At 45.7% G+C, this 24,947-nt stretch overlaps 1 protein-coding gene across 1 annotated transcript; it reads left to right on the top strand.

Moving 5' to 3' along the window:
• LOC135173646 (sperm flagellar protein 2-like) lies at positions 1–24,614 on the top strand. The gene is made up of 5 exons (XM_064140704.1): positions 1–81; positions 2,590–2,679; positions 13,650–13,838; positions 13,979–14,101; positions 24,351–24,614. The coding sequence occupies exons 1-5, from the start codon at positions 1–3 to the stop codon at positions 24,387–24,389; spliced, it is 522 nt and encodes a 173-aa protein (XP_063996774.1). The 3' UTR covers positions 24,390–24,614.
• The last annotated feature ends 333 nt before the right edge of the window (positions 24,615–24,947 follow it).

The raw sequence follows: 24,947 nt of genomic DNA, 5'->3' as shown, positions 1-24,947 counted from the left end.
ATGGGAAAAGTCATGCTGCTGTCCTTCATTATACTGAAATGTGTGGATGATGTCTCCAAAAGCACAGATGGGAGAAAATCTGTGAGGATAGAATCATAGAATTGTAGAATTGTCAAGGTTAGAAGGGATCCCAAGGATCACCTAGTTCCAATCCCCCTGCCATGGGCAGCAACACCTCACACAAGATCAGGCTGCTCAGAGACACATGCAACCTGGTCTCAAAAACATCCAAGGATGAGGCTTCCACCACCTCCCTGGGCAACTCTGAGTGTGTCCAGAGAAGGGCGACAAGGCTGGTGAGAGGCCTTGAGCACAGCCCTATGAGGAGAGGCTGAGGGAGCTGGGATTGGTTAGCCTGGAGAAGAGGAGGCTCAGGGCAGACCTTATTGCTGTCTACAACTACCTGAGGGGTGGTCGTGGCCAGGAGGAGGTTGCTCTCTTCTCTCAGGTGGCCAGCACCAAAATGAGAGGACACAGCCTCAGGCTGTGCCAGGGGAGATTTAGGCTGGAGGTGAGGAGAAAATTCTTCCCTGAGAGAGTCATTGGACACTGGAATGGGCTGCCCGGGGAGGTGGTGGAGTCGCCGTCCCTGGGGCTGTTCAAGGCAGGATTGGACGTGGCACTTGGTGCCATGGTCTAGCCTTGAGCTCTGTGGTAAAGGGTTGGACTTGATGATCTGTGAGGTCTCTTCCAACCCTGATAATACTGTGATAATGTGATACTGTAACTTGTTCCCGGGTCTCACCACCCTCATGGTGAAGAACTTCTTCTAATATCCAATCTGAATCTACCCACTTCTAGTTTTACTCCATTCCTCCTAGTCCTGTCACTACCCAACACCCTAAGAAGTCCCTACCCAACTTTCCTGTAGGCCCCCCTCAGATATTGGAAAGACACAATAATGTCTCCTCAGAGCCTTCTCTTCTCCAGACTGAACAGCTCCAACTCTTTCAGTCTGTCCTTACAGCAGAGATCCTCCAGCCCTCTGATCATCCCAGTGGCCCTTCTCTGAACATGTTCCAGCATGTCCAGATCTTTCTTGTAACAGAGATTCCAGAACTGGATACAGTACTCCAGGTGGGATCTCACCAGAGTGAAGTAGAGGGAGAGAATCACCTCCCTTGACCTGCTGGCCACACTTCTCCTGATGCAGCCCAGGATCTGGTTGGCTCTCTGGGCTGAGAGCACACACTGGCAGCTCATGTTGAGCTTTTCACCCACCAGCACACTCAAGTCCTTCTTCCCAGGGCTGCTCTCACACCAGTCACTACCCAGCCTATATAGGTGCCTGAGATTGCCCCGACCCAGGTGCAGGACCTTGCACTTGGTCTTGTTGAACCTCATGAGGCTGGCTTGGGTCCACCTCTGCAACTGGTCATGGTCCCTCTGGATGGATCCCTTCCCTCCAGCTGTCAGCCAAACCACACAGCTTGGTGTTGTTGGCAAACTTGCTGCAGGTGCCTCAGTGCCACTGCCTGTGTCGCTGACAAAGACAGAATCATAGAATGGTTTAGGTTGGAAGGGACCTCAAGGATCATCCAGTTCCAACCCCCTCGCCATAGGCAGGGACACCTCCCACTAGAGCAGGTTGCTCAAGGCCTCATCCAACCTGGCCTTGAACAGCTCCAGGCAGGGAGCATCCACAGCCTCCCTGGGCAACCTGTGCCAGTGTCTCACCACCCTCATTGGAAAGAACTTCCTCCTAACATCCAGTTTAAACCTCCCCTCTGCCAGTTTAAACCCATTACTCCTCATCCTGTCATTACAAGATCTTATAAATAGTCCCTCCCCAGGCTTCCTCTAGCTCCCCTTCAGATACTGGAATGCCACTATAAGGACACCTTGAATCCTTCTCTTCTCCAGACTGAAGAGCCTGTCCTCATAGCAGAGCTGCTGCAGCCCTCTGAGCATCTTCATGGTCTCCTCTGGAGTTGCTCCAACAGTGTCCCTCTTGTGTTGGGGGCTCCAGAACTGCACACAGTACTCCAGGTGGGGTCTGAGGAGAGCAGAGCAAAGGGACAGAATTCCCTCCCTTGCCCTGCTGGCCACTCTGCTCTTGCTGCAGCGCAGCACACAATTGCTGTCTGGGCTGCACTCATTTTGCTGGCTCATGTTAAGCTTTTCATCAACCCAGACCCTCGGGTATTTTTCCTCAGGGCTGCTCTCAGCCATTCACCACCCAGACTGTATCTGTGCCTGTTGAACAAGACTGGTGCCAGTACTGATCCTTGAAGGACTCCACTTGTCACTGCCTCCACTTAACTTAAAAGGAAGAAACTAGCACACACATATTCTGCTGCTTGGCAGCCTAGGTTTAATTGTAACTTTTCTCATGAGCACAGAATTACTTCTATCCCACTCTCAGTAATTCCCAAACTATCTGTTACAAAACACAAATAGCTACTTAATTGGACAGATGCCATTACATATTAATAAGAAATTCAGCTAGATAAAGTCCAGGAATTAAGCTCTTTGTAATCCATCCACTGAACAATTACAGAGCATAAAAGCCTACTTTATTTTAATGTGTGAAAATAAATTACTTCTTTTTTTTTTTTTTTTTTTTTTTCCCTCTTCTCTTTTAAACAGGTTGGCTTATGGTTTAATGACAATGATCCAAGCATAACAAAGAGTTGCACAGATCCTCTGCCTGTAGATAGGCTAAAACACCTGCTACAGGTAACTTTAAAACCATGAGTAATTTGAAGAGACCTCTCACTCTTCTAACCTGAGTGGTCTCATTCAAAAGTCTCTTGAGTCTCTCTCTCTCTTTTTCGGTTGTTTGAGGTTTTTTCCCCATAGCTGCTGCAATGTTTCAGTGTTTTTTGAGGTCAGGTGGTGCTTCAGAATATAATTTCCATGTATAAACCCCTCAAAATCAGAAATAAACTCAAAGGAAATCTAGAAATTGTCCTTCAGCATTGTAAACCAAAATCTACTCAGAAAGACTTAATTATCCCTGTTCTCCTTTGAAGGGCATTATTTTTTCTACAGAGTAACCACCTTTATAAAAGAACAGGAGGCAAACAATCCTTGAATTTAAGCTCATGAAAGTCTCTGTGACACTGAGAGGTAATAATGTGACCTGATGAAAGAAAAAAGGTTGGATCTAGTTGTTGTGATACAAGTTGTTATTAGTTTCTCTTCGTTCTGTGAAAACCTAGAAACTACTTCAATTTCTGTTTCCATCAGCAACTCTCACACACTTCTGATTTATCTTCATTTACACAGCCTCAACAAAGTTTTAAATATAGCATCACTGCATTATCACTATAACATCAGCAGTCATTACTTTAACCCTCTTCTTTACAGCCTTTGATTTGTATGGGATTGAACTCCACTAGTAGACATTAATTTACATATTTTTTTGTCCTTTGACAGGTTTTTTTCAGTTTATTTGCTGACAGAAGCAAAGATCCTCCTCTGCTTGACTATACAGAGATGCTACTTTATTTTGCCTGCCATTCTGATCCAGTTGAAGGCATTTACAGGGCATTTAGCATTGCTGCTGGGACACACATTGATAGAAAAGAAGGAGCTTCTCTTCCATGTGTGGTAAAACATTGCAGTAAAATATTAGAGAATAGTATTGGTGCTTGCAAAGTATAAATAAGCTATATTTGTATGTGTGTATATATATATATATATAATTTGTTGGGGGGTAGGAGAGCCCTGCAGAGGGACCTGGCCAGGCTGGATGGGTGGGCAGAGGCCAATGGGATGAGATTTAACAAGGCCAAGTGCAGGGCTTTGCACTTTGGCCACAACAACCCCAAGCAGTGCTACAGGCTGGGGACAGAGTGGCTGGAGAGCAGCCAGGAGGAAAGGGACCTGGGGGTACTGGTAGATAGTAGCTGAAGATGAGGCAGCAGTGTGCCCAGGTGGCCAAGAGAGCCAATGGCATCCTGGCCTGCATCAGGAACAGTGTGGCCAGTAGGACGAGGGAGGTTATTCTTCCCCTGTACTCAGCACTGGTCAGGCCACACCTTGAGTGCTGTGTCCAGTTCTGGGCTCCTCAGTTCAAGAGAGATGTTGAGGTGCTAGAACATATCCAGAGAAGGGCAACAAAGGTGGTGAGGGGCCTGGAACACAAACCCTATGAGGAGAGGCTGAGGGAGCTGGGGTTCTTTAGCCTGGAGAAGAGGAGGCTCACAGGGGCGACCTCATTGCTGTCTACAACTACCTGAAGGGAGGTTGTGGCCAGGTGGGGTTGGTCTCTTCTCCCAGAGAAGCAGCAACAGAACAAGGGGACACAGTCTCAAGTTGTGCCAAGGAAAGTATAGGCTGGATGTTAGGAGGAAATTGTTGGCAGAGAGAGTGATTGGCATTGGAATGGGCTGGAGTCACCATCCCTGGAGGTGTTCAAGACAAGACTGGATGAGGCACTTAGTGCCATGGTCTAGTTGACTGGATAGGGCTGGAGGATAGGTTGGGCTGGATGATCTTGGAGGTCTCTTCCAACCTGGTTGATTCTATGATTTTTTCTATCCTGGGGTAGCTCTAGGTTTTACAAGTAGCCTCACTGACTTTACGGGAACTCTACAAACAGTTTCACTGAGTTTGGCAATAATCATAGAATCACAGAATGGTTTAGTTTGGAAGGGACCTCAAAGATCATCCAGTTCCAACTCCATGCCAGAGGCAGGGACACCTCCCACTAGAACAGGTTGCTCAAGGCCTCATCCAACCTGGCCTTGAACACCTCCCTGGGCAACCTGTGCCAGTGTCTCACCAACCTCACAGTACAGAGCTTCTTCCTACCATCTTGTTTAAATCTTCCCTCTACCAGTTCAAACCCATTATTCCTCATCCTGTCATTACAACACCTTGTCAATAGTCCCTCCCCAGCCTTCTTGTAGCCCCCTTCAGACACTGGGAGGCTACAATAAGGTCTCCTCAAAGTCTTCTATTCTCCAGGCTGAAGACTCCTGACTGTCATAGCCTGACCTCATAGGAGAGGGTCAGAAATGTTCTTCCAGAAGTCTGTAAATATGCTTGCCAAATAATAATGAAGGTCACTGTAACTATTCCATGTTACAGAGAATATTCTTTGACTGAAGCCTAGACAATTAAGTCCAACTCTCAGTCCTCAGGAATTAGAATCAGCTAAACATATAAAACCTGACATCATTGCTGACCTTGTTTTCTTTTCCACTTTGTTTCTTTTGGGTAGTTATGTGCATGCACATCTCCATTATTGTTTGCAATTATTTTTGTGTACTTGTAAATCAGTGTGATGGTTTGGGTGTTACCCACCCCCCCACACTCTGGAAAATCACCCAGACTAGACTCAGGGGCTCTGAAAATTGAATGAAGCTTTATATTTACAGCTTAGCACAACATACAAGCAGGTATTTACAGTATATACAGAAATATACAAGTTACAGACACACAACAACCCTCCCAGAAACCTGAGTCCTCAGGAGGGGCTCAAAACCACCCTTCCACCTTCCTCCCATGCCTCTACCTTACCCAAGACTTTGCCTTATGATGAAGGCGTGGAGGGTTGCCCAGGGGGGTTAGGAAGCAGATGGATTAGTCACACAGACAGCAGGTTAGGTTAGAGAGAGAAGTTCAGCCTCAGAGTTCAGCCTCAGTTCAGCCTCTGTTATCTGTGTTTGTGTTCTTGTTCTTACACATCTCACAAGCCTATGAGTGAAGTAGACATCACCACTGATTCCTTTTCACAGCCTGTAATCTAATTCTACTCACCAAAACATTCTAGCTAGGCTCAAACTAGCACAACCAGAAGTATTAATATTTGGTTTCCTATGAAATAGTAGTTGTAGAGCCACGAAGAACACATTGTCACCTGAAATGAAGTTTCTGAACATTGTTAGTGCTTCTGGAATATGTTGTTACTTTTAAAGTCTCAAAACTGCCATTAGTGCATGTGATGGTTACCCATCCCCACACAAGATGAAATCACCCAGACTAGACTCAGCCAGCTGGAAGTTAAGGAATGAAGCTTTATATTCACAGCTTAGCACAATATACAAGCAGGTATTTACAATATATAATGGGTATTTACAGATATATACAGAAATGTACAAGCTGAAGGTAATACAGAAACACAATGCCACTCCCAGCAATCAGAGTGCCCAGGGGGGGCTCCGAATCACCCTTCCACCTTCTTTTCACCCCCTTCTCTTATCTCAGAGTCTGCCTTATGTGCAAAGTGAATTGGAAGAATTGGCAAGGGGTAAGAAGCAGAATGATTACTTGGGCTATGTACAAGGTCAAGCAGAAGCAGTTAATATGGCAGAAGCCATGGAAAGACACCAACTGCCTTACTTTGCTGGCTAAGCTGTGAGCCCATGGCTTGGATGGCAACACTCTGTGCTGGGTTAGGAACTGGCTGGAGGGCCGGACCCAGAGAGTGGTGGTGAATGGTGCCACATCCAGCTGGCGGCTGTCACTAGTGGTGTCCCTCAGGGATCTGTGCTGGGCCCCATCCTCTTTAACATCTTCATAGATGATCTGGATGAGGGCATGGAGTTAGTCATCAGCAAGTTTGCAGATGACACCAAGCTGGGGGCAGATGTGACTGAGTTGGAGGGCAGAAGGGCTCTGCAGCGGGACCTTGACCGCCTGGACAGATGGGCAGAGTCCAATGGGATGGGGTTTAATAGCTCCAAGTGCAGGGTGCTGCACTTTGGCCACAACAACCCCATGCAGAGATACAGGCTGGGGTCGGAGTGGCTGGAGAGCAGCCAGACAGAGAGGGATCTGGGAGTGCTGATTGATACCCACCTGAACATGAGTCAGCAGTGTGCCCAGGTGGCCAAGAGAGCCAGTGGCATCCTGGCCTGCATCAGGAATGGTGTGGTCAGCAGGAGCAGGGAGGTCATTCTGCCCCTGTACTCTGCACTGGTCAGACCACACCTTGAGTACTGTGTTCAGTTCTGGGCCCCCCAGTTTAGGAGGGACATTGAGATGCTTGAGCGTGTCCAGAGAAGGGCGACGAGGCTGGGGAGAAGCCTTGAGCACAGCCCTACGAGGAGAGGCTGAGGGAGCTGGGATTGTTTAGCCTGGAGAAGAGGAGGCTCAGGGGTGACCTTATTACTGTCTACAACTCCCTGAGGGGTGGTTGTGGCCAGGAGGAGGTTGCTCTCTTCTCTCAGGTGGCCAGCGCCAGAACGAGAGGACACAGCCTCAGGCTGTGCCAGGGGAGATTTAGGCTGGAGGTGAGGAGAAAGTTCTTCACTGAGAGAGTCATTGGACACTGGAATGGGCTGCCCGGGGAGGTGGTGGAGTCGCCATCCCTGGGGCTGTTCAAGGCAGGATTGGACGTGGCACTTGGTGCCATGATCTAGCCTTGAGCTCTGTGGTAAAGGGTTGGACTTGATGATCTGTGAGGTCTCTTCCAACCCTGATGATACTGTGATACTTATGTTTGTGTCCTGGCTTTTATACATCTCAGCAAACCTATGAGTGAAGTATACATCACCTCTGTTTTCTTCTCACAGCCTATAATCTACTTTTCCTCATTAAAATATTCCTATTAGCCTCAAACCAGTACAGTGCACGGCATGGATCAGTTACTCATTATTAAGGCAAAAGTAACCTTTTTTTCAGATATGAAAAATACACATACACACCTTAGAAAAAGTTCTTCTAGATAATGAAATGTTTCTCTACGCTGTCACAATGGCAGTGACTCTCTAGCATTTGCCTAAGCTTTGCAGAAACATTAAAGAAAGAGCATTCCCTTATCACACAGTGGAACACTCTGTATATGCACAATTAAATTTAATCACTTCAAATGACAAAATATATTATTGCACTCTCCTGTGCCTGCTTTTGTTTGGCACAACAGGGTTTTGTTCCATGGACAAGACAAATTCCCTGTCTCAGAATGCTCCCAATTAGGTGCAGCAGACCTGAACTTAGCTTCCATATTTCAGGGAAAAGTTCTACCCCTTCCAAGACTGGATGTAAAGCAACACAACCTGTTTTCTTCTTTACTGTTTCTGCTTAGTTTGCTCTTTTTGGTTGGGACTTTCATACAACTGTAACTGCAGTAACATTATCACCTCTGTCTCAATGGCTCTTTAAAGCTGTGAGTCACAGGTGAAGGGAAACATTTCCCTTCCATCTAGAATCAGCAACGTGCCTCTGATAAACAACATGCATACCACACTGAGCCTGAGAATTTCCTGATGCTTAGTTTCCCACTCAATGTGCTGGCTCCGTGAATCTGTGCTTGGTCTGATGTATGCCTCACAGTGCATTGCACAAACTGTTTCTGTGCTTAATTCATATTCAAGAGTCCCTCAGAAACCTAGAAATATCTAAAATTCTAAGAGACTAAAGGAGTATCTTGCATGTTTACATCCTCTTCAGTTTTATAGTAGAGTTTGGGGGTTTGTTTTGTTTGTCTGCTCCATTTTTTTAGGTGCGTGCTCAGAATTACAGAGCTGATAGAAAATTATTCTTTTCTTCTTATGCCTTGTGTTCCCTATGTGTACACTTAAACAGTAATGCTGAATAGAGGGAAAAAAAAAAAAAAAAAAAAAAGACACCAAATAAAATCCTGTTCCACTGAAGTGAATGAGTTTCCACCATTCAGTAGAGCTGGTATTTCAAGCAGGTACTCCACAACCACAAGGGAGCAAAGAGGGAATTAAAGAGTTGGGATCATGCCATGTTTGCATCAAACTCTACCAAACAGAAGGGCATCCATAGTGTTTTCAGCACCAAATTAAGAACCTAAAGCTTTGTCTACCTGTAGTTGTTTACATAGAATCATGGAATCAACCAGGTTGGAAGAGACCTCCAAGATCATCCACTCCAATCTAGCACCCAGCCCTATCCAGTCAACTAGACCATGGCACTAAGTGCCTCATCCAGTCTTGTCTTGAACACCTCCAGGGATGGCGACTCCACCACCTCCCTGGGCAGCCCATTCCAATGCCAATCACTCTCTCTCTGAACAACCTCCTCCTAACATCCAGCCTATACTTTCCTTGGCACAACTTGAGACTGTGTCCCCTTGTTCTGTTGCTGCTTCTCTGGGAGAAGAGACCAACCCCCACCTGGCTACAGCCTCCCTTCAGGTAGTTGTAGACAGCAATGAGGTCCTCCCTGTGAGTCTCCTCTTCTCCAGGCTAAAGAACCCCAGCTCCCTCAGCCTCTCCTCAGAGGGTTTGTGTTCCAGGCCCCTCACCAGCTTTGTTGCCCTTCTCTGGACATGTTCCAGCACCTCAACATCTCTCTTGAATTGAAGGGCCAAGAACTGGACACAGCACTCAAGGTATGGCCTGACCAGTGCTGAGTGCAGGGGAAGAATAACCTCCCTTGTCCTGCTGGCCACACTGTTCCTGATGCAGGCCAGGATGCCATTGGCTCTCTTGGCCACCTGGGCACACTGCTGGCTCATGTGATCCAAATATCCCAGTTCTCACTAGGGGTAGCAGAAATCCAGTAAATACTGAGGGTGGAATATGAAGAGCTGTGCAGTTTATCTCAAAGAAGCTTTGAAATACACCTTAGACAGCAGCTTAGATGTAGGCACTTACAAAGCACCCCCTAATTTAACTTGTCTCTTCTCTTTGTATGGTTGTGCATTGATCAGACATACCTTTGTAACTTTGTTCTTCAGAGAGAGAGTGATTTGCCATTGGAATGGGCTGCTCAGGGAGGTGGTGGAGTTGCCATCCCTGGAGGTGTTCAAGAAAAGCCTGGATGAGGCACTTAGTGCCATGGTCTAGTTGACTGGATAGGGCTGGGTGATAAGTTGGACTGGATGATCTTGGAGGTCTCTTCCAACCTGCTTGATTCTATGATTAAAGACTCATTAAAGTCAAACAAACCAAACAACTATGATCATTGCAAGAATGCTTTTCCAGTAAATGCTAAACATTTAATACTTTTGTAATTGGTGGTGTGCACTTTATACTTAAATGCAAAATTTTAGTATGGTGGAAGGTAAAAATTCCAAAGTGCTGATGTTTGTGTAATCTCCACTGTTGAGTGCTAAGAAGGTTTTATCAGTGACTGCTCCTCCAGTGTTGAAAGGGAGATGGCTTAAGGCTGAAGACATACAGCACAAATGTGACTGCATGTCAGCAGTCTCTCTGTCCTAATGAGGATTCATTTTGGCTCAATTCAATTCAATTGATTCAATTCAATTCAGTTCAGTTCAGTTCAATTCATTACAGTTCAATTAAATGCAGTATTTGATTGTTGTTAGTGGTTAGTCTACACAGTGACCCAAACCAGTCAAAACACATACGTAAAAGCCTTTCTCACCTTTGTGCCCACAAATCTCTGCAGTGGGACTTTCTTTTTTCCCCCCTCTCTAGTACCACAGGAGATATCTCGTTGCTGGCTTATAGTAAACTTTAATTTTGCTGCAGAAAGCCTTTCTCACAGAATTATACACTCACAGAATCATGGAGTGGTTTGGGTTGGAAGGGACCCTAAAAATCATCCAGTTCCAGCCCTCCAAGGACAGACACACTTGCCACTAGATCATATTGCTCAAGCCTCATCCAGCCTGATCTTGAAAGCTTCCAGGGAGGGGGCATCCACAGCCCTCCAAGGCAACCTGTTCCATGTCTCACCACCCTTATTGTAAAGAATTTGTTTTTAATATCCAGTCTAAATCCACACTCATCAAGCTTCAGTCCATTCCCTCTTGCCCTATCCTTACAAGCCCTGGTAAAAAGTTCCTCTTCAGCTTTCTTGTAGACACCCTCTGGGTACTGCAAGACCACTATAAGGTGTCCCCTCTTCTTCAGGCTGAACAGTCCACACTCTCACAACTGGTCCCCATAGTAGAGGTGCTCCAGCCCTCTGATCATCTTTTGGCACCCCTCTGGATCTGCTTCAGCAGTTCAATGTCCTTCTTATGCTGGGGGCACCAGAACTGGATGCAGTACTCCAGGTGGGGTCTCACAAGAGCAGAGCAGAGGGGGAGAATCACTTCACTTGTCCTGTGGTCACACTTCTTTTGATGCAGCCCAGGATATGGTTGGCCTTCTGGGCTGCCAAGCACACACTGCTGGCCCCAAAGTCTTTCATCAGCTGACACACTGAAGCCCTTCTCAACACCACTCTCAAGTCATTCTTTGCCCAGCCTGTATCTGGGCTTGGGAATACTCCAATCCAGGGATCTTGCATTTGGCTTGAACAGCAGCACATCTTTCTAGATTGTGTATTGGGAAGGCAGATGTGCACCTCTGTGCTGCTCAGAAGAGAGTCACTACTATTACCCATTGCTTTTTGTTGGTTGCTGTAGCTGTTTTATAACAGGGATCTGTTCTGGCTGCTTTACTCAGGTCCATGGACTTACTGGATGCAGATTCCTTTCCCTCCTCAGTCTGCAGAGCCATAAATTGGTTCTGCAGTGCTACCTCAGGCTTTGAGGGATGTTTTTTCCTCCTGCTAGTTCTTGCCCTCTCGGTGTGCCATTCCTCACCACTGCTGGCTTTCCCTATTTCTAGGTGTGTTGATAGGGCAGTTTGGGACTGTTTGGCTACAGGCTGTGGGCTCCATGCAGACTGCATTTGAATCATAGAATCATAGAATCAACCAGGTTGGAAGAGACCTCCAAGATCATCCTGGCCAACCTAGCACCCAGCCCTAACCAATCAACTAGACCATGGCACTAAGTGCCTCATCCAGGCTTTGCTTGAAGACCCCCAGGGACGGTGCCTCCACCACCTCCCTGGGCAGCCCATTCCAATGGGAAATCACTCTCTCTGGGAAGAACTTCTTCCTAATATCCAGCCTATACCTACCCTGGCACAACTTGAGACTGTGTCCCCTTGTTCTATTGCTGGTTGCCTGGAAGAAGAGGCCAACCCCCACCTGGCTACAATGCCCCTTCAGGTAGTTGTAGACAGTAATAAGATCACCCCTGAGCCTCCTCTTCTCCAGGCTAAACAGGCCCAGCTCCCTCAGCCTCTCCTCTTAGGGTTTGTGCTCCAGGCCCCTCACCAGCTTTGTTGCCCTTCTCTGGACATGTTCCAGCACCTCAACATCTCTCTTGAATTGAGGGGCCCAGAACTGGACACAGCACTCAAGCTGTGGCCTGACCAGTGCTGAGTACAGAGGAAGAATAACCTCCCTTGTCCTACTGGCCACACTGTTCCTGATGCAGGCCAGGATGCCATTGGCTCTCTTGGCCACCTGGGCACACTGGTGGCTCATCTTCAGCTTACTATCTATCGGTACCCCCAGGTCCCTTTCCTCCTGGCTGCTCTCCAGCCACTCAGTCCCCAGCCTATAGCGCTGCTTGTGGTTGTTGTGGCCAAAATGCAGCTATATATCTCCATTCCTGATACTACACAACCTTTTGACTGTCTCCTGCAGCTCAGCCACCTGCTGCAGAAATCCTCCATCTGAACACATCTTTTGGAAGTGTGTAACTTTTTCTGTGGAGAGCTGGTGGGCCTGTGTAAACTGTTCATTGAAATAAAGGTTTTGCAGTGACTCCTTAATTTGGGTTATAAATTTCACACAGGTTTTTTTTCATGGGAACATCTACAGTTATTAAGTTTATTCCTTAGACAAACAAAAAGTTTCCAGCAGTGTAATTGCAATTTGTAACTATGGAATACTTTTTATATTTTGTTGCTCTGAAGAGAATTAACTTCTCAGTGTGATGTTGGCCACATTCTTGGGAAAATGAAGTTCAAAAAGACTAAGTCCTGGGTCCTGCCTCTGGGCAGGAATAACAGCAGGCACCAGTAGAGGTTGGGGGTTGCACTGCTGGAAAGTAGCTCTGTGGAGAAAGACCTTGAAGTGCTGGTGGGCAGCAAGTTCTGCATGGGCCAGCAATATGCCCTTGTGGACAAGAGAGCCAATGGCATCCTGGAGTACATCAAGAAAAGTGTGGCCAGCAGGGCTAGGGAGGGTCTTCTCCTCCTCTACTCTTCCCTGGTGAGACCACACCTGCAATACTGTGTCCAGTTTTGGGCTCCCCAGTTCAAAAGAGACAGGGACTTGCTGGAGAGAGTTCAGCAGAGAGTATGAGGATGCATGGGGGACTTGAGCATTTCCCCTGTGAAGAGAGACTGAGAGCCCTGGAGCTGTTTAGTCTGGAGAAGAGAAGACTGAGAGGAGATCTGATCAATGTGTACAAATATATGAGGGGTGGGTGTCAAGTGGCTGGGGCCAATCTCTTTTTGCTGGTCTGCAGCAATAAGACAAAGAGTAACAGCTACAAACTGGAACAGAGAAGGTTTCAGCTCAACATGAGGAGAAACTTCTCGACAAGTGAGGGTGACAGAGCCCTCTGGAACAGGCTGCCCCGAGAGGTTGTGGAGTCTCCTTCTCTGCAGACTTTCCAAGCCTACCTGGATGCATTCCTGTGTGAACTACCCTAGGGGATCCTGCCTTGGCAGGGGGGTGGGACTTGATGATGTCTGGAGGATCTTTCCAATCTCTAAGGATCTGTGATTCAGTGGAAAGTTTTTTATTACATTTCTGCTAATGTCAACATTATGGATATTTTTGGACTCTCAGGCTTTATTCCTTATATTTCAGTAGATAATTTTGTTTGAGTCTGATGATTTTTATTTTGTAATTACTGAATTCTGGAAGCATAATTCACTGATCCTTAATGACTGTCTAACAGATGGAGGTGACCTGCTAATGGATTACTGACCAGCAACTTTACCTCTGCTTTAACTTCTTAGGCTTTTGCACATACCAACGTAGTGCCAAATAAGAAAACTCCAAGAGAAGATGAAAAAGAAATCTTGAATTGCACAGGTGAAGGAATAATTTCAATGGGAATGCTACTCAAAGTTTTTCATGCTGGAGGAAGTAAAGATGAAGATAATCACAGATTTAGTAATCAGGAGAAGGAAGTCAGCTATTATAAGGTAGAGAGTTTGATTTAATGAAGATTTTATACCATGTATTATGTGTTAAATAAATACCTGCAGCAATCTTTGCTTTTCCCCATTTTTTAAAAAACACTTAACTAAATTTTTTTGGTTGTTGTTTATTTGTTTTCTTAAAGCATTTCATCAATACATACAAAGAGTTAGGCACTGAAGATCTGTCACCAATTCCAGCTGCTGTCTTAATGAAGCATCCTTTCATTAAAGACTTGATCAACAGTTATCAAGAATACAGCCTTCCTGTAAGTATTGCCTTCTGGGACCAAAAGCTTTGTAAGCACACATATGGAAAATTAGGATATCCCAGAAATGTAAATGTATTTCATTTAGGTGCTCCAAATTTGCAGTGCAAGCTAAGTAGCAGGTTGAAGATCACATCTGGTTTATTTTTAGTGAAAACTCCCTCCATCAAAGACTGCACTGTGATCTGATTCTTAATACCCATGTGGCTGGCCTATAGTTATCTGCAGCTTTTCTACTGCCTTGTTGGGGACAGCATCCAGTTCTGGAGCCCCTATTACAAGAGGGATACAGATGTGCTGGAATCTGTCCAGAGAAGGGCCACGAGGATGATTAGAGGGCTGGAGCAACCCTCCTATGAAGAGAGACTGGAGGAGTTGGGGCTTTTCAGTCTGGAGAGGACAAGGATCATAGAATCATAGAATGAACCAGGTTGGAAGAGACCTCCAAGATCATCCAGTCCAACCTATCACCCAGCCTTAGCCATTCAACTAGACCAAGGGTGCAAGGTGACCTTATTGTGACCTTTCAGAATCTTAAGGAGGCCTACAAGAAAGCTGGGGAGGGCCGTCTTAGGGCACTGGGTAGTTATAGCACTAGGGGGAATGGAACAAAGCTAGAAATGGGTAGATTCAGAATGGATGTTAGGAAGAAGTTCTTCAGCATGAGGGTGGTGAGACCCTGGAATGGGTTGCCCAGGGAGGTCGTGGAAGCCTCATCACTAGAGGTGTTTAAGGCCAGGCTGGATGAGGCTCTAGACAGCCTGACATAGTGTGAGGTGTCCCTGCCAATGGCAGGGAGGTTAGAACTAGGTGCTCTTTGTGGTCCCTTCCAACCCTGACTGATTCTGTGATTTTGTGATCCTATGTGATGTTCCTTCCCACAGAAGGAACCTGACTGAGTTATCTTCCCAATGGGATCTTATTGCAAAACACTGGGATACAAAATAGAACACATTCCATCCCAGACCAACCAGGCTGCAGAAAAAGGCATGCAGGGGTTATAAAGGTTCAGATGTTCTTCCCTACTATATTCTAGAGCTTCCCTGTTATCTGCACGTGTTTAAATGTGCATTAGAACAGTTGCATATAAAGGAAATTTGGGCCAAAGTATCAACCTAGTCAATGTGGTGCACAGAGTATAAGAAAAGAGTGTGAGACAAGATGAAAGGATGCATGCATTTCAGTGCCTGAAGATCAAACATAAACAGTCAGCACAACTTTGAAATGATCCTGACCAATGATACAGTGTCCCATAGATTGTAACTCTGAGTAAGATACATGGTACACCAGGAGTAATATGTGATATACTAATCATACTTGCAAGAAGTGAAGTATCAGTCATAATCATTGTTAGTGAAAGACAAGCTATTATAACAAAAGAGCATTTTTATTCTGTCAAAGTAATGGTGAAAAATGTATCTGATATAGTAGAGAGATACAAAAGCAAATGTAAGCACGACTGAAGACTTCAGCAATTGACAAGGATCTAGTCTACTTACCTACCTACCTTCAGTCAGTCTGAGCAGAGAGACACAAAGGAATGCTAGATCAATGTTAGGTCTCTTCACACAGGAACCCTGTGACAGAACAAGAGGACACAGTTTCAAGCTGCACCAGGACAGGTTTAGGCTGGATGTTAGGAAAAAGTTCTTCACAGAAAGAGTGATTTGCATTGGAATAGACTGCCTGGAAAGGTGGTGGAGCTACTATCCCTGGAGGTGTTTAAAAAGAGACTGGATGGGCACTTAGTGCCATGGTTTAGTTAATTTAAAGGTGTTAGGTGATAGGTTGGACCTGATGATCTCAAAGGTCTTTCCCAGCCTGGTTAATTCTGTGATTCTGTGATCATTTCTCCCTTCTCCACTCTTTATTCTGGACGCACAGGATGGCAGAATGTTAGGCGTTGGAAGGGAGCTCCATAGATCACTGAGTCCAACCTCCCTGCCAGAGCAAGATCGTAGAATCTAGTGCAGGTTGCACAGGAACTCATGCAGGCAGGTCTTGAAAGTCTCCAGAGAAGGAGACTCCACCATCCCTTTTTATCCAATTTCTTTTTTCCTTCCCCTAGCTCCACTGAATTTCTTGTAGACTGAAGCACTTCTTAAGCCATTTCTTCCCTCTGTAGATGAGTAGTTCTTTGCACAAAAACCTTGCTGACTTTGCAAGATTTAATGTAATGCAGCTCCCCACAAAGACCAAATGTGATACACCCTGAAGTAAGACTTAACTCAGGTGTAAACTGAGTACTGCCATGTGCATACACTTTGCTATTTACAGGGAGGAGGACTCCAATTTAAAACCTTTCCACACTAACAGCTGAACATCAAGAGCACAGCATTTATCAAAATTTCTTCTTGTACCACTTTGAGAACAACGTTACAAAGTTTAAAGGGCAGGTTGTAGTATAAATTTAAAATGCATTAGCTGCCATCAACAACTTCTGGTTTTTGTGGTTGGTAGGGTATCTCCAGGGGAGTACAGTTATAAAATTTGTCAATTTATGAGAAAAGGTATAGGTGAGAAACATTTTCATATCATCTTGTCAGTAGCTGAGGGTTTCAGAGTATATGCCCTAGCCCTAAGAGTTTCCCACAGCTTGTCTACCAAAGATATATTGATATTGCACTCAAATGGTACATATTTCTACTTGGCAGATTCAACTGACAGCTGTATCTCTTGACTAGACAGTTAGATGATGCAAAGTTTCAGTCTTCTTTTGTAATACTGAGAATTTTATCTTGTAAGGTCCTTATAGTGACTGTATCACAAACGTAGTGCTCTGCATCTTCTGTACTTAAAAAGACAGACAATCCATAACCCAAGAGGACATGGTTTGTCACCTGGTGCACCACTCAGATACACACAAGTCTGTGGGACTAGATGACATACACCCAAGGGTACTGAGAGAACTAGCACAAGTTGGCACCAAGCCACTTGGAATCATTTAGCAGCAATCCTGCCTAACTAAGGAGGTTCCAGCTGACTGGAGGTTGTTGCTCTGACCTCAGTGCCAGGGAAGCTCATGATGCAGTTCATTTTGAGTGCCACTATCCTGCGTGTGCAGGGCAACCAGATGATCAGGCCCAGTCAGCATGGGCTCACAAAGGGCAGGTACTGCTTAACTAACCTGATCTCCTTCTGTGACAATGTGACCCACTTAGCAGATGAAGGGCAGGCCATGGGTATAGCCTACCTGGTCTTCAGTAAAGCCTTTGATGCCATTTCCCACAGCATCCTCCTAGAGGAACTGGCTGCTTATGGCTTGGATGAGTAGACCTGATAGCCTTTAATAGAACATAATCAGTTGGATAGATGATGGTAGAGCAGTAGATGTGGTTTATCTTGATTTAAGTGAAACATGTGACACTGTCTCAAACAGCATCCTTGCAGCTAAACTGAGGCAGTGTGGTCTCGATGATCAGGTAATGTGGATTTGGAACTGGTTAAAGGAAAGAAGTCAGAGAGTTGTGGTCAGTAAGATGGAGTCTAGTTGGACACCTCTATCTAGTGGAGTCCTTCAGGGGTCAGTGCTGGGACCAGTTCTGTTCAACACATTTGTCAATGGCTTGGCTGAGGGCACAGAGTGCACTTGTCACAAATTTGCCAATGGCACCAAACTGGGTGCAGTGGCTGACACACAGGAGGGTTGTGCTGCCATTCAGTGAGACTGGGACAGGCTGGAGAGCTGCGCAGGGAGAAATTTAATGGAATTCAACAAGGACAAGTGTAGAGTCTTGCACCTGGGAAAGAACAACTCCATGGACCAGTACAGACCGGGTGCTGACCTGCTGGAGTGCAGTGCAGAGGAGAGGGACCTGGGGGCGGTGGAGAACAGAAGGATAACAATGCACCAGCGATGTGCTCTGATGGCCAAGAAGGCCAATGCCATTCTGGGGTGTATTAGAGAGGTCATGGTTAGTAGGTTGAGAGAGTTTCTCCTCCCCCTCTACTCTGGACTGGTGAAGCCACATCTGGAATATTGTGTCCAGTTCTGGGCCACTCAGTTCAAGAAGAATGAGGAACTGCTTGAGAGAGTCCAGCATGGAGCCACAAACATGATGGAGCAAAAGGCTTGAGGGAGCTGGGTCTTACTAGCTTAGAGAAGAGCAGACTGAGAGGTGACCATTTAATGTTTATAAATATGTGAAGGGCAAGATTCAGAATGATGGAGTCAAGCTTTTCTCAGTGATGTCCAGTGACAGAACAGGGGGCAGTGGGTGCAAGCTGGAGCACAGGAGGCTCTGCCTAAACATAAGAAAAAACTTTTTCACTGTGAGAGTGACAGAACCCTGAACAGGCTGTGCAGGGGGGTTGTGGATTCTCCCTCTACAGAGACTTTCAAAACCTGCCTGAATGCTTTCCTGTGTAACCTGTTCTAAGCGATTGTCGGTGTAGGGGTTTCTCTTATTCCTCCTATGTTAGGGGGAGGTGAGAAATTAATTTGAGGCAGCATTATTTCTTTATAAAATTATTTATTAAAATTAATATTTATAAATTTGTACCACCCCCAACCACTATGTAATCAAGTTCTTTGTGCATGGTTATGAAAACAGTTGGGATATATTTACAGGGATTGGATTATTAAATGGAAATATCAAATTATCAACAACTATAGACAGAGAGAAAGATTCCCTTAGGCTTAATGCCTCTTAACAGCTATATGGTTTGCCCAGCAAAGGCTGAAACTGTGTCTGCTCTTGAGACAGAGGTAACTTATATTACAAAGGAATTAAAGCTTGCTTAGATGTGTTGCTCTTAAGTATTAATCATTAATCACCCTCCTGGGATTGTGTCACAGTGTGTGCCCAGTATTCAGGTCTTGGTGAAGCTGGAATCTGTCACAGCTTGCAGGTGAATGATAAGTGTTCCCAGTCTCTGGGGTAAACAGGATCTTCTGACCCTCTCTCCTGGTGTGAAACAGTCTCTGCTTCGATGCTGCTGCTTCTTCTGGATGCTGTGTGTGTCCAGGGATGATCAGCTGGCAGGGTTTCCCTGGTGCAGGAGGAGGATTTGTCTGTGCAGCTTCTGACACAGTCGCCTCTACAGCTAGCAGGCTGTGTTTGTAGGTTTGCAGACTACCTGGAAAAGGTCTGCTGGGCCTGGATTTTTCCAGGCTTACAGGGCAGCTGGCAAGCAGGGTCTATGCCAGGCTGCAGGGAGACTTGAGCTCCGTAGATAAATGCAGGATAGCAGCCAGTGTGTATGGCTGCTCTAGGCTTAGGCAGGGGGCTCTCAGCTCCCCATATATGTAGGAAGTGCAGGCGTGCAGGCGCTCTGCTTCAAAAAAGGGTTCACAGACAGCTTCACTGCACCTTGAGATCAATGCAAGAGGGCTGAGCCTCAGTAATGGTTGCAGGAGTAAGGGCCTGACTCTGTGTCTAGGCTATGCAAGCAGGTCTCTGCTGCTATATGGATCAGAGAGCTGAGCTTGATCCTCTGAACATTCTGAATGCTCTGAATGCTCTGAACACGTGGTGCTCCTTTGCACCCCTCTTTATAGACTCTGAGCCGAGATTCAGGAATAGCACAGCCAGCAGGACTAGGGATGTGATCATGTTTCTGCACTCAGCACTGGCTAGGCTGCACCTTCAATACTCTGTTCAGTTTTGGGCTCTTCAGTACAAGAAGGATATTGAATTGCTTGGAATGTGTCCAGAGAAGGGCAGCAAAGGTGGTGAAGGGCCTAGAGGAAAAGTCTTATGAGAATTCCCCGAGGAAAATCGATTATTTAGACTGGAGGAGACTGAGGGGAGACCTCATTACTCTCTGCAGCTACCTGAAGGAGGTTGTAGTGAGGAAGAAGTTATTCTCCTTTCCCTACTATCACGGGAAAGAATGACAGGAAATGATCTCAAGTTCCTCAGGGGAGGTTTAGATTGGAAAAAATTTCTTTACCAAAAGGGTGGTCAAGGATTGGAAGGGGCTGCCCATGGAAGTGATAGAGTCACCGTCTGATGGAGTCCCCATCCCTGGGATGTTCACAGAAAGTGTGGTTAGGTTACTAGTTGGACTTGATGTCATCTTTTCCGAGTGAAACAATTCTATGACTCTAAATACAGACTCCTGTTTTCCTCCTGAAAATTAAATTCAACCACAGCGCTGTTATTTTGAGATCTCTTTACAAGATAAACATACGAGTTAGGGTGTGGTTTCAACTGCTGCAGTCATAAACACTGGGAAACAAATTGTTTTGCTGAAAGCTATAAATGGTATAGATAACCTAATTCTTAATTTAATTTTTTTTTAATCAGAGGTAGGGCACATGATTGCTTTGACCTCTTGATGACCAGTTTGAATTTTAACTGATTCTATCTCTGACAAAAACATTTTCTTAGGTGAGATATATTTCCTTCTGTAGGGAGTTGGCTTTCTCAGCTCCCATGCCAGTGAGCTTTCCCATGTACTGATGACCTCTTTGTTAGCCTCAGTACAAATGTCAACAAATTAATAAGCTTGGAAATTCTAATATTTTCTTCATCTGGTCTTTTCTGTCCAGATGAAAAGTCTTCCTAGTCCTAATCAGAACTTCCAAGTGGCTTGCCAGTATCAATCAATTTTTTCACTTAGTAGATTAAATGTATTCCTTTAGAATAGTTAGGCTACACCTATATGTGTGTGGTTATGAATGCACTTCATTACATTCCGAATTAAATTTTCTTGAAACAAATTATTGATGATCTAAATGAGATGATTGAGTCCAGCATCAGTAAGTGTGTAGATGACACCAAGGTGGGAGCAAGTGGGAGTAAGTTAGAGGGCAGGAGGGCTTTGCAGAGGGACCTGGACAGGCTGGACAGATAGGCACAGTCCAATGCCATGAATTTTAACAAGTCCAGTGCTAGGTTCTGCACTTTGGCCACAACAACCCCATGCAGCACTGTTGTGGAGGTAGGGAATTAGCATGGCTGAGTCAGGAATATATATAGAAATAGAATTATTTTATTTTCCTGACACCCCCCCAAAAAAAAACCTATATGCAGAAATTAATTCAATTTAATTAGCAGACACAGTTTGATTGAGAAGATCTTACAAGGATACTACAGATAAATTTGACTATTTTGGAAGTTAGGAAATGGAAAAGGCTAAATTACAAACACAGCTTTCCCAGTATTAATCAGGCTGAGCACAAAGTTTACTCACAGGTGAGCAAGGCTGACTGAAAGAATGGCCAGTCCAGATGCTTGTCAGCTCTCTCTCTTTCAAAAGACATCTGAGGCTCGTTAGGCTTATTAAGCTTGCACAAAAGGGTGCTTATGGTGGGAAGCCATCCTAAGCAGAGATGGTCCAGTTCCTCAGGAGCTTGTCCTTCACAGTGCCAAGGGACTCTTTCTGCAGGAGCTATTGAGGCGGGGGAGAACTCTAAGGCGGGCATCCCAAGGTGGGAAGTACCACAATATTTATACCTTTCCTAGACAAAGAGCAGAGTTACCACTGCCAATCCCCAGCCCGATTCCAGCGCGAGTACTGCACAGGGCACCCCTCCTGCTGAAAGGACCCTTTGCTCCCTCTGCTTCAAGCCTACAGGGCAGGGAAGGGAGACAGGTTTTCACACCTTTCCTTTCCCATTCAAACCATGGAGGGAAGAGGAATTTTGGGGTACCCAGGACTCCAGGACAAGCACTACAGGCTGGGGACACAGTGGCTGGAGAGCAGCCAGGCAGAGAGGGACCTGGGGGTACTGGTTGATAAGGGCTGAACATGATCCAGCAGTGTGCCCAGGTGGCCAATGCAATGGCATCCTAGCTTGTATCAGGAATAGTGTGGCCTGCAGGAGCAGGGAAGTCCTTCTGCCCCTGTACTCAGCACTGGTTAGGTGACATCTTGAGCACTGTGTCCAGTTCTAGGCCCCTCAAATTAAGAAAGATGTTGAGGTGCTTGAATGTATCTAGAGAAGGGCACCAAGGCTGGTGAAGGGGCTGAAGCACACCTTTCACCTTCATTGCTCTCCAAAAGGTCAGTCCTCAACCTATACTGATCCATGGGGTTATTCTTTTCCCAGGTGCAAGGTTCTACACTTGCCTTTGTTGAATTCCACTAAATTTCTCCCTGCTCAACTCTCCAGCCTAAGTCGCACTGAATGGCAGCACAACCCTCCTGTGTGTCAGCCACTGCACCCAGTTTGGTGTCATCAGCAAACTTGCTGACAGTGCACTCTGTGCCCTCCACAAAAACAGCTGAATCACTGTCTACTTATAGGCAGTAGATGCAAACTTAAGAAACTTGAGAAGCTTTTTTCCTGTGGTGTTTTAAATGCCACAGAAAGACAGAATCATAGAATGGTAACAGCAGGGAGGGACTTCTGGAGATTATCGAGTCCAGGCAGTTTTTGAATGACTGCACAGATGGAGACTCTACAACCTCTCTGGACATCCTGTTCCTGTGCTCCATCATCCTCAGAGTAAAGAAGTTTTTCCCAGGGTGGAACTTCCTGTATTCTAATTTGTATCCACTGCCCCTTATCCTATCACTGGGCACCACTGAAAAAGAGACTGACACGTTTGTCTTGACACTCACCCCCACTAGGGTAGGGTAGAGTGGCAGAAAAACTTCCATTGACCTGCTTGCCACAGTGTTCTTAGTGTATCCCAGGATGCCATTCGTGTCCTCATGGTCATTGCTTGCTCATGGTCAATTTACTGTCCACCAGGACTTCAATGTCCTTTCTCCATGGAGCTGTTTTCCAGCAGGTCAACCCATAATCTGTACTGGTGCATGGTGTCGTTCCTTGGCAGGTTCAGGATTCTCTGCTCTGTTCAGATTTTGCTGAACGGCAGAGCAGCCTTCTGGTGTGTCAGCCACTGCTCCCAGTCTTACAACATCAGCACACATGCTGGGACTACACTCCATCCCCTCATCCAGATAGTTGATGAAGATGTTGAATAAGACTGCACACAGTTCTGACACCTAGGGAACATTACAAGCTAAACACATCCAGATGGACTCTGCACCACTGATCACAACTCTCTGAGCTCTACTGTTTAGCCACTTCTCAATCCATTTCACAGTTCTCTCATTTGACCCACATTTCCTGCCCTTACCTATGAGGATGTTACGGTGTCAAAAGCCTGGATGAATCACAGAATCACCAAAACATTCCAGTTGGAAAAGACCCTCAGGATCACCAAGTCCAACTGATAACCCTACTCTATAAAGTTCACCCTAAACCATATCCTCAAGCACCACATCCAAATGACTCTTAAACACATCCAGGGCTGTTGACTCTACCACCTCCCTGGGCAGCCCATGCCAATGTCTGATATCTCTTGCTGGGAAAAATTGTTTCCAAACATCCAGTCTAAACCTACTCAGTCACAGCCTGAGGCTGTTCTCTTCTATCACTATTTAACTGTGAGGAGAGACCAGAATCAACCTCTCCAGAACATCCTTTCAAGTACATGTAGACAGTGGTGAAGTCTCCCCTCAGCCTCCTCTTCTTCAAACTAACCATCCCCATCTCACTCAGTTGCTTTTCCTAAGATTTATTCCCCAGGCCCTTCCCCAGCTTTGTTGCCCTCCTCGGCACTCACTCCAGCACCTCCACATCCCTCTTGTAATGAGGTGTCCAAAACTGAACACAATACTGGATGTGTGGCCTCACCAGAGCCAAGTACAAGGTGACAATCACCTCCCTACTCCTGCCAGATGCAGAATTTCTAATCCAAACCAGGATGCCATTGGCTTTCTTTGCCACCCAGGCACACTGCTTGCTCATATTGAGTTGTTTGTCTATTATAACTCCTCAGATCTCTTTCTACCAGGCAGCTTTCCAGCCACACTTCTCCAAGCCTGCAGCATTGCTTGGAGTTGTTGTGACTGAGGGAGCTGGGGCTCCTTAGCTTCAAGGAGACTGAGAGGTGATCTCATTCATGTTTATAAATATGTTAAGGTGAGTGCCAGGAAGGTGAAGCCAGGCTCTGCTCAGTGAGGCCCAAAGATAGGACAGGGGGCAATGGGTGGAAGTTGAGGCATAGGAAATTCCATGGAAACGTGGAATTTATTCACTGTGAGGGTGATAGAACATTGGAAGAGGCTGCCCAGGGGCATTGTGGAGTCTCCCTCTCTGCAGACATTTAAGACCTGGCTGGATGCATTCCTGTGTGATCTGCTATAGGTGATCCTGCTCTGGCAGGGGTGTTGGACAGGATGATCTTTCGAGGTCTCTTCCAGCCCCTGATATTCTGTGAAGTTTTAAAGTAGATTACGTTGCAGCATGAAATGACTTTCTAACATTTAATTTTCTTTTTCACAGGATATCAAAATCTTTCTCCAAAGATCCAAACAAACATAGTCAACTTCTGGAAAAAAGCATAGGTAAAGACAGCTATGCTTGAAAAACTGTTGTTCATGGACATTACGAAATATTACTTTTAAGTTTATAAAGCATGTCTTTAAACTCCAGTTCTCCATTCCATGAAAGGACTGTTTGTTGACTGCTGTGAGAACAAAATCCTATTGCAAACAGACACTTTCTGTAACTTTAAATTAAAAAAAAAATCAAAACAAAACAGGGAAACTGATGGGTAGATCACATGAAATAATCTGATTATACTTCTAGTTACAATTAAACCAATTTCTGAACTAAAATAGAGCTGACTCTGTCTTCTTTTATAATGAGCAAGAACGGAATATGCCATCCCAAGAGGGTTGTCGCAAAGGCAAGTGATCTCATCACCGATGTCAAGATTGGAGACAGTGAGGCTGGACTCTGAATTTTAGGAAAGCAAACTTTCGTCTCTTCAAGGAGTTTGTCAGTAGGACCTCCTGGGAAGTGGTCAGCTCAGTTTTGAGCTTCCCATTTCACTGCATTCAGTGTTGGGCTCACCAGTTCAAGAGGCACAGGGATCTA

This window comes from Pogoniulus pusillus, chromosome Z, assembly GCF_015220805.1.
Source record: "Pogoniulus pusillus isolate bPogPus1 chromosome Z, bPogPus1.pri, whole genome shotgun sequence".
NCBI lineage: Eukaryota > Metazoa > Chordata > Aves > Piciformes > Lybiidae > Pogoniulus > Pogoniulus pusillus.
Note: the sequence above shows the minus strand (reverse complement) of the source record. Positions and strands in the feature narration are given on the sequence as shown.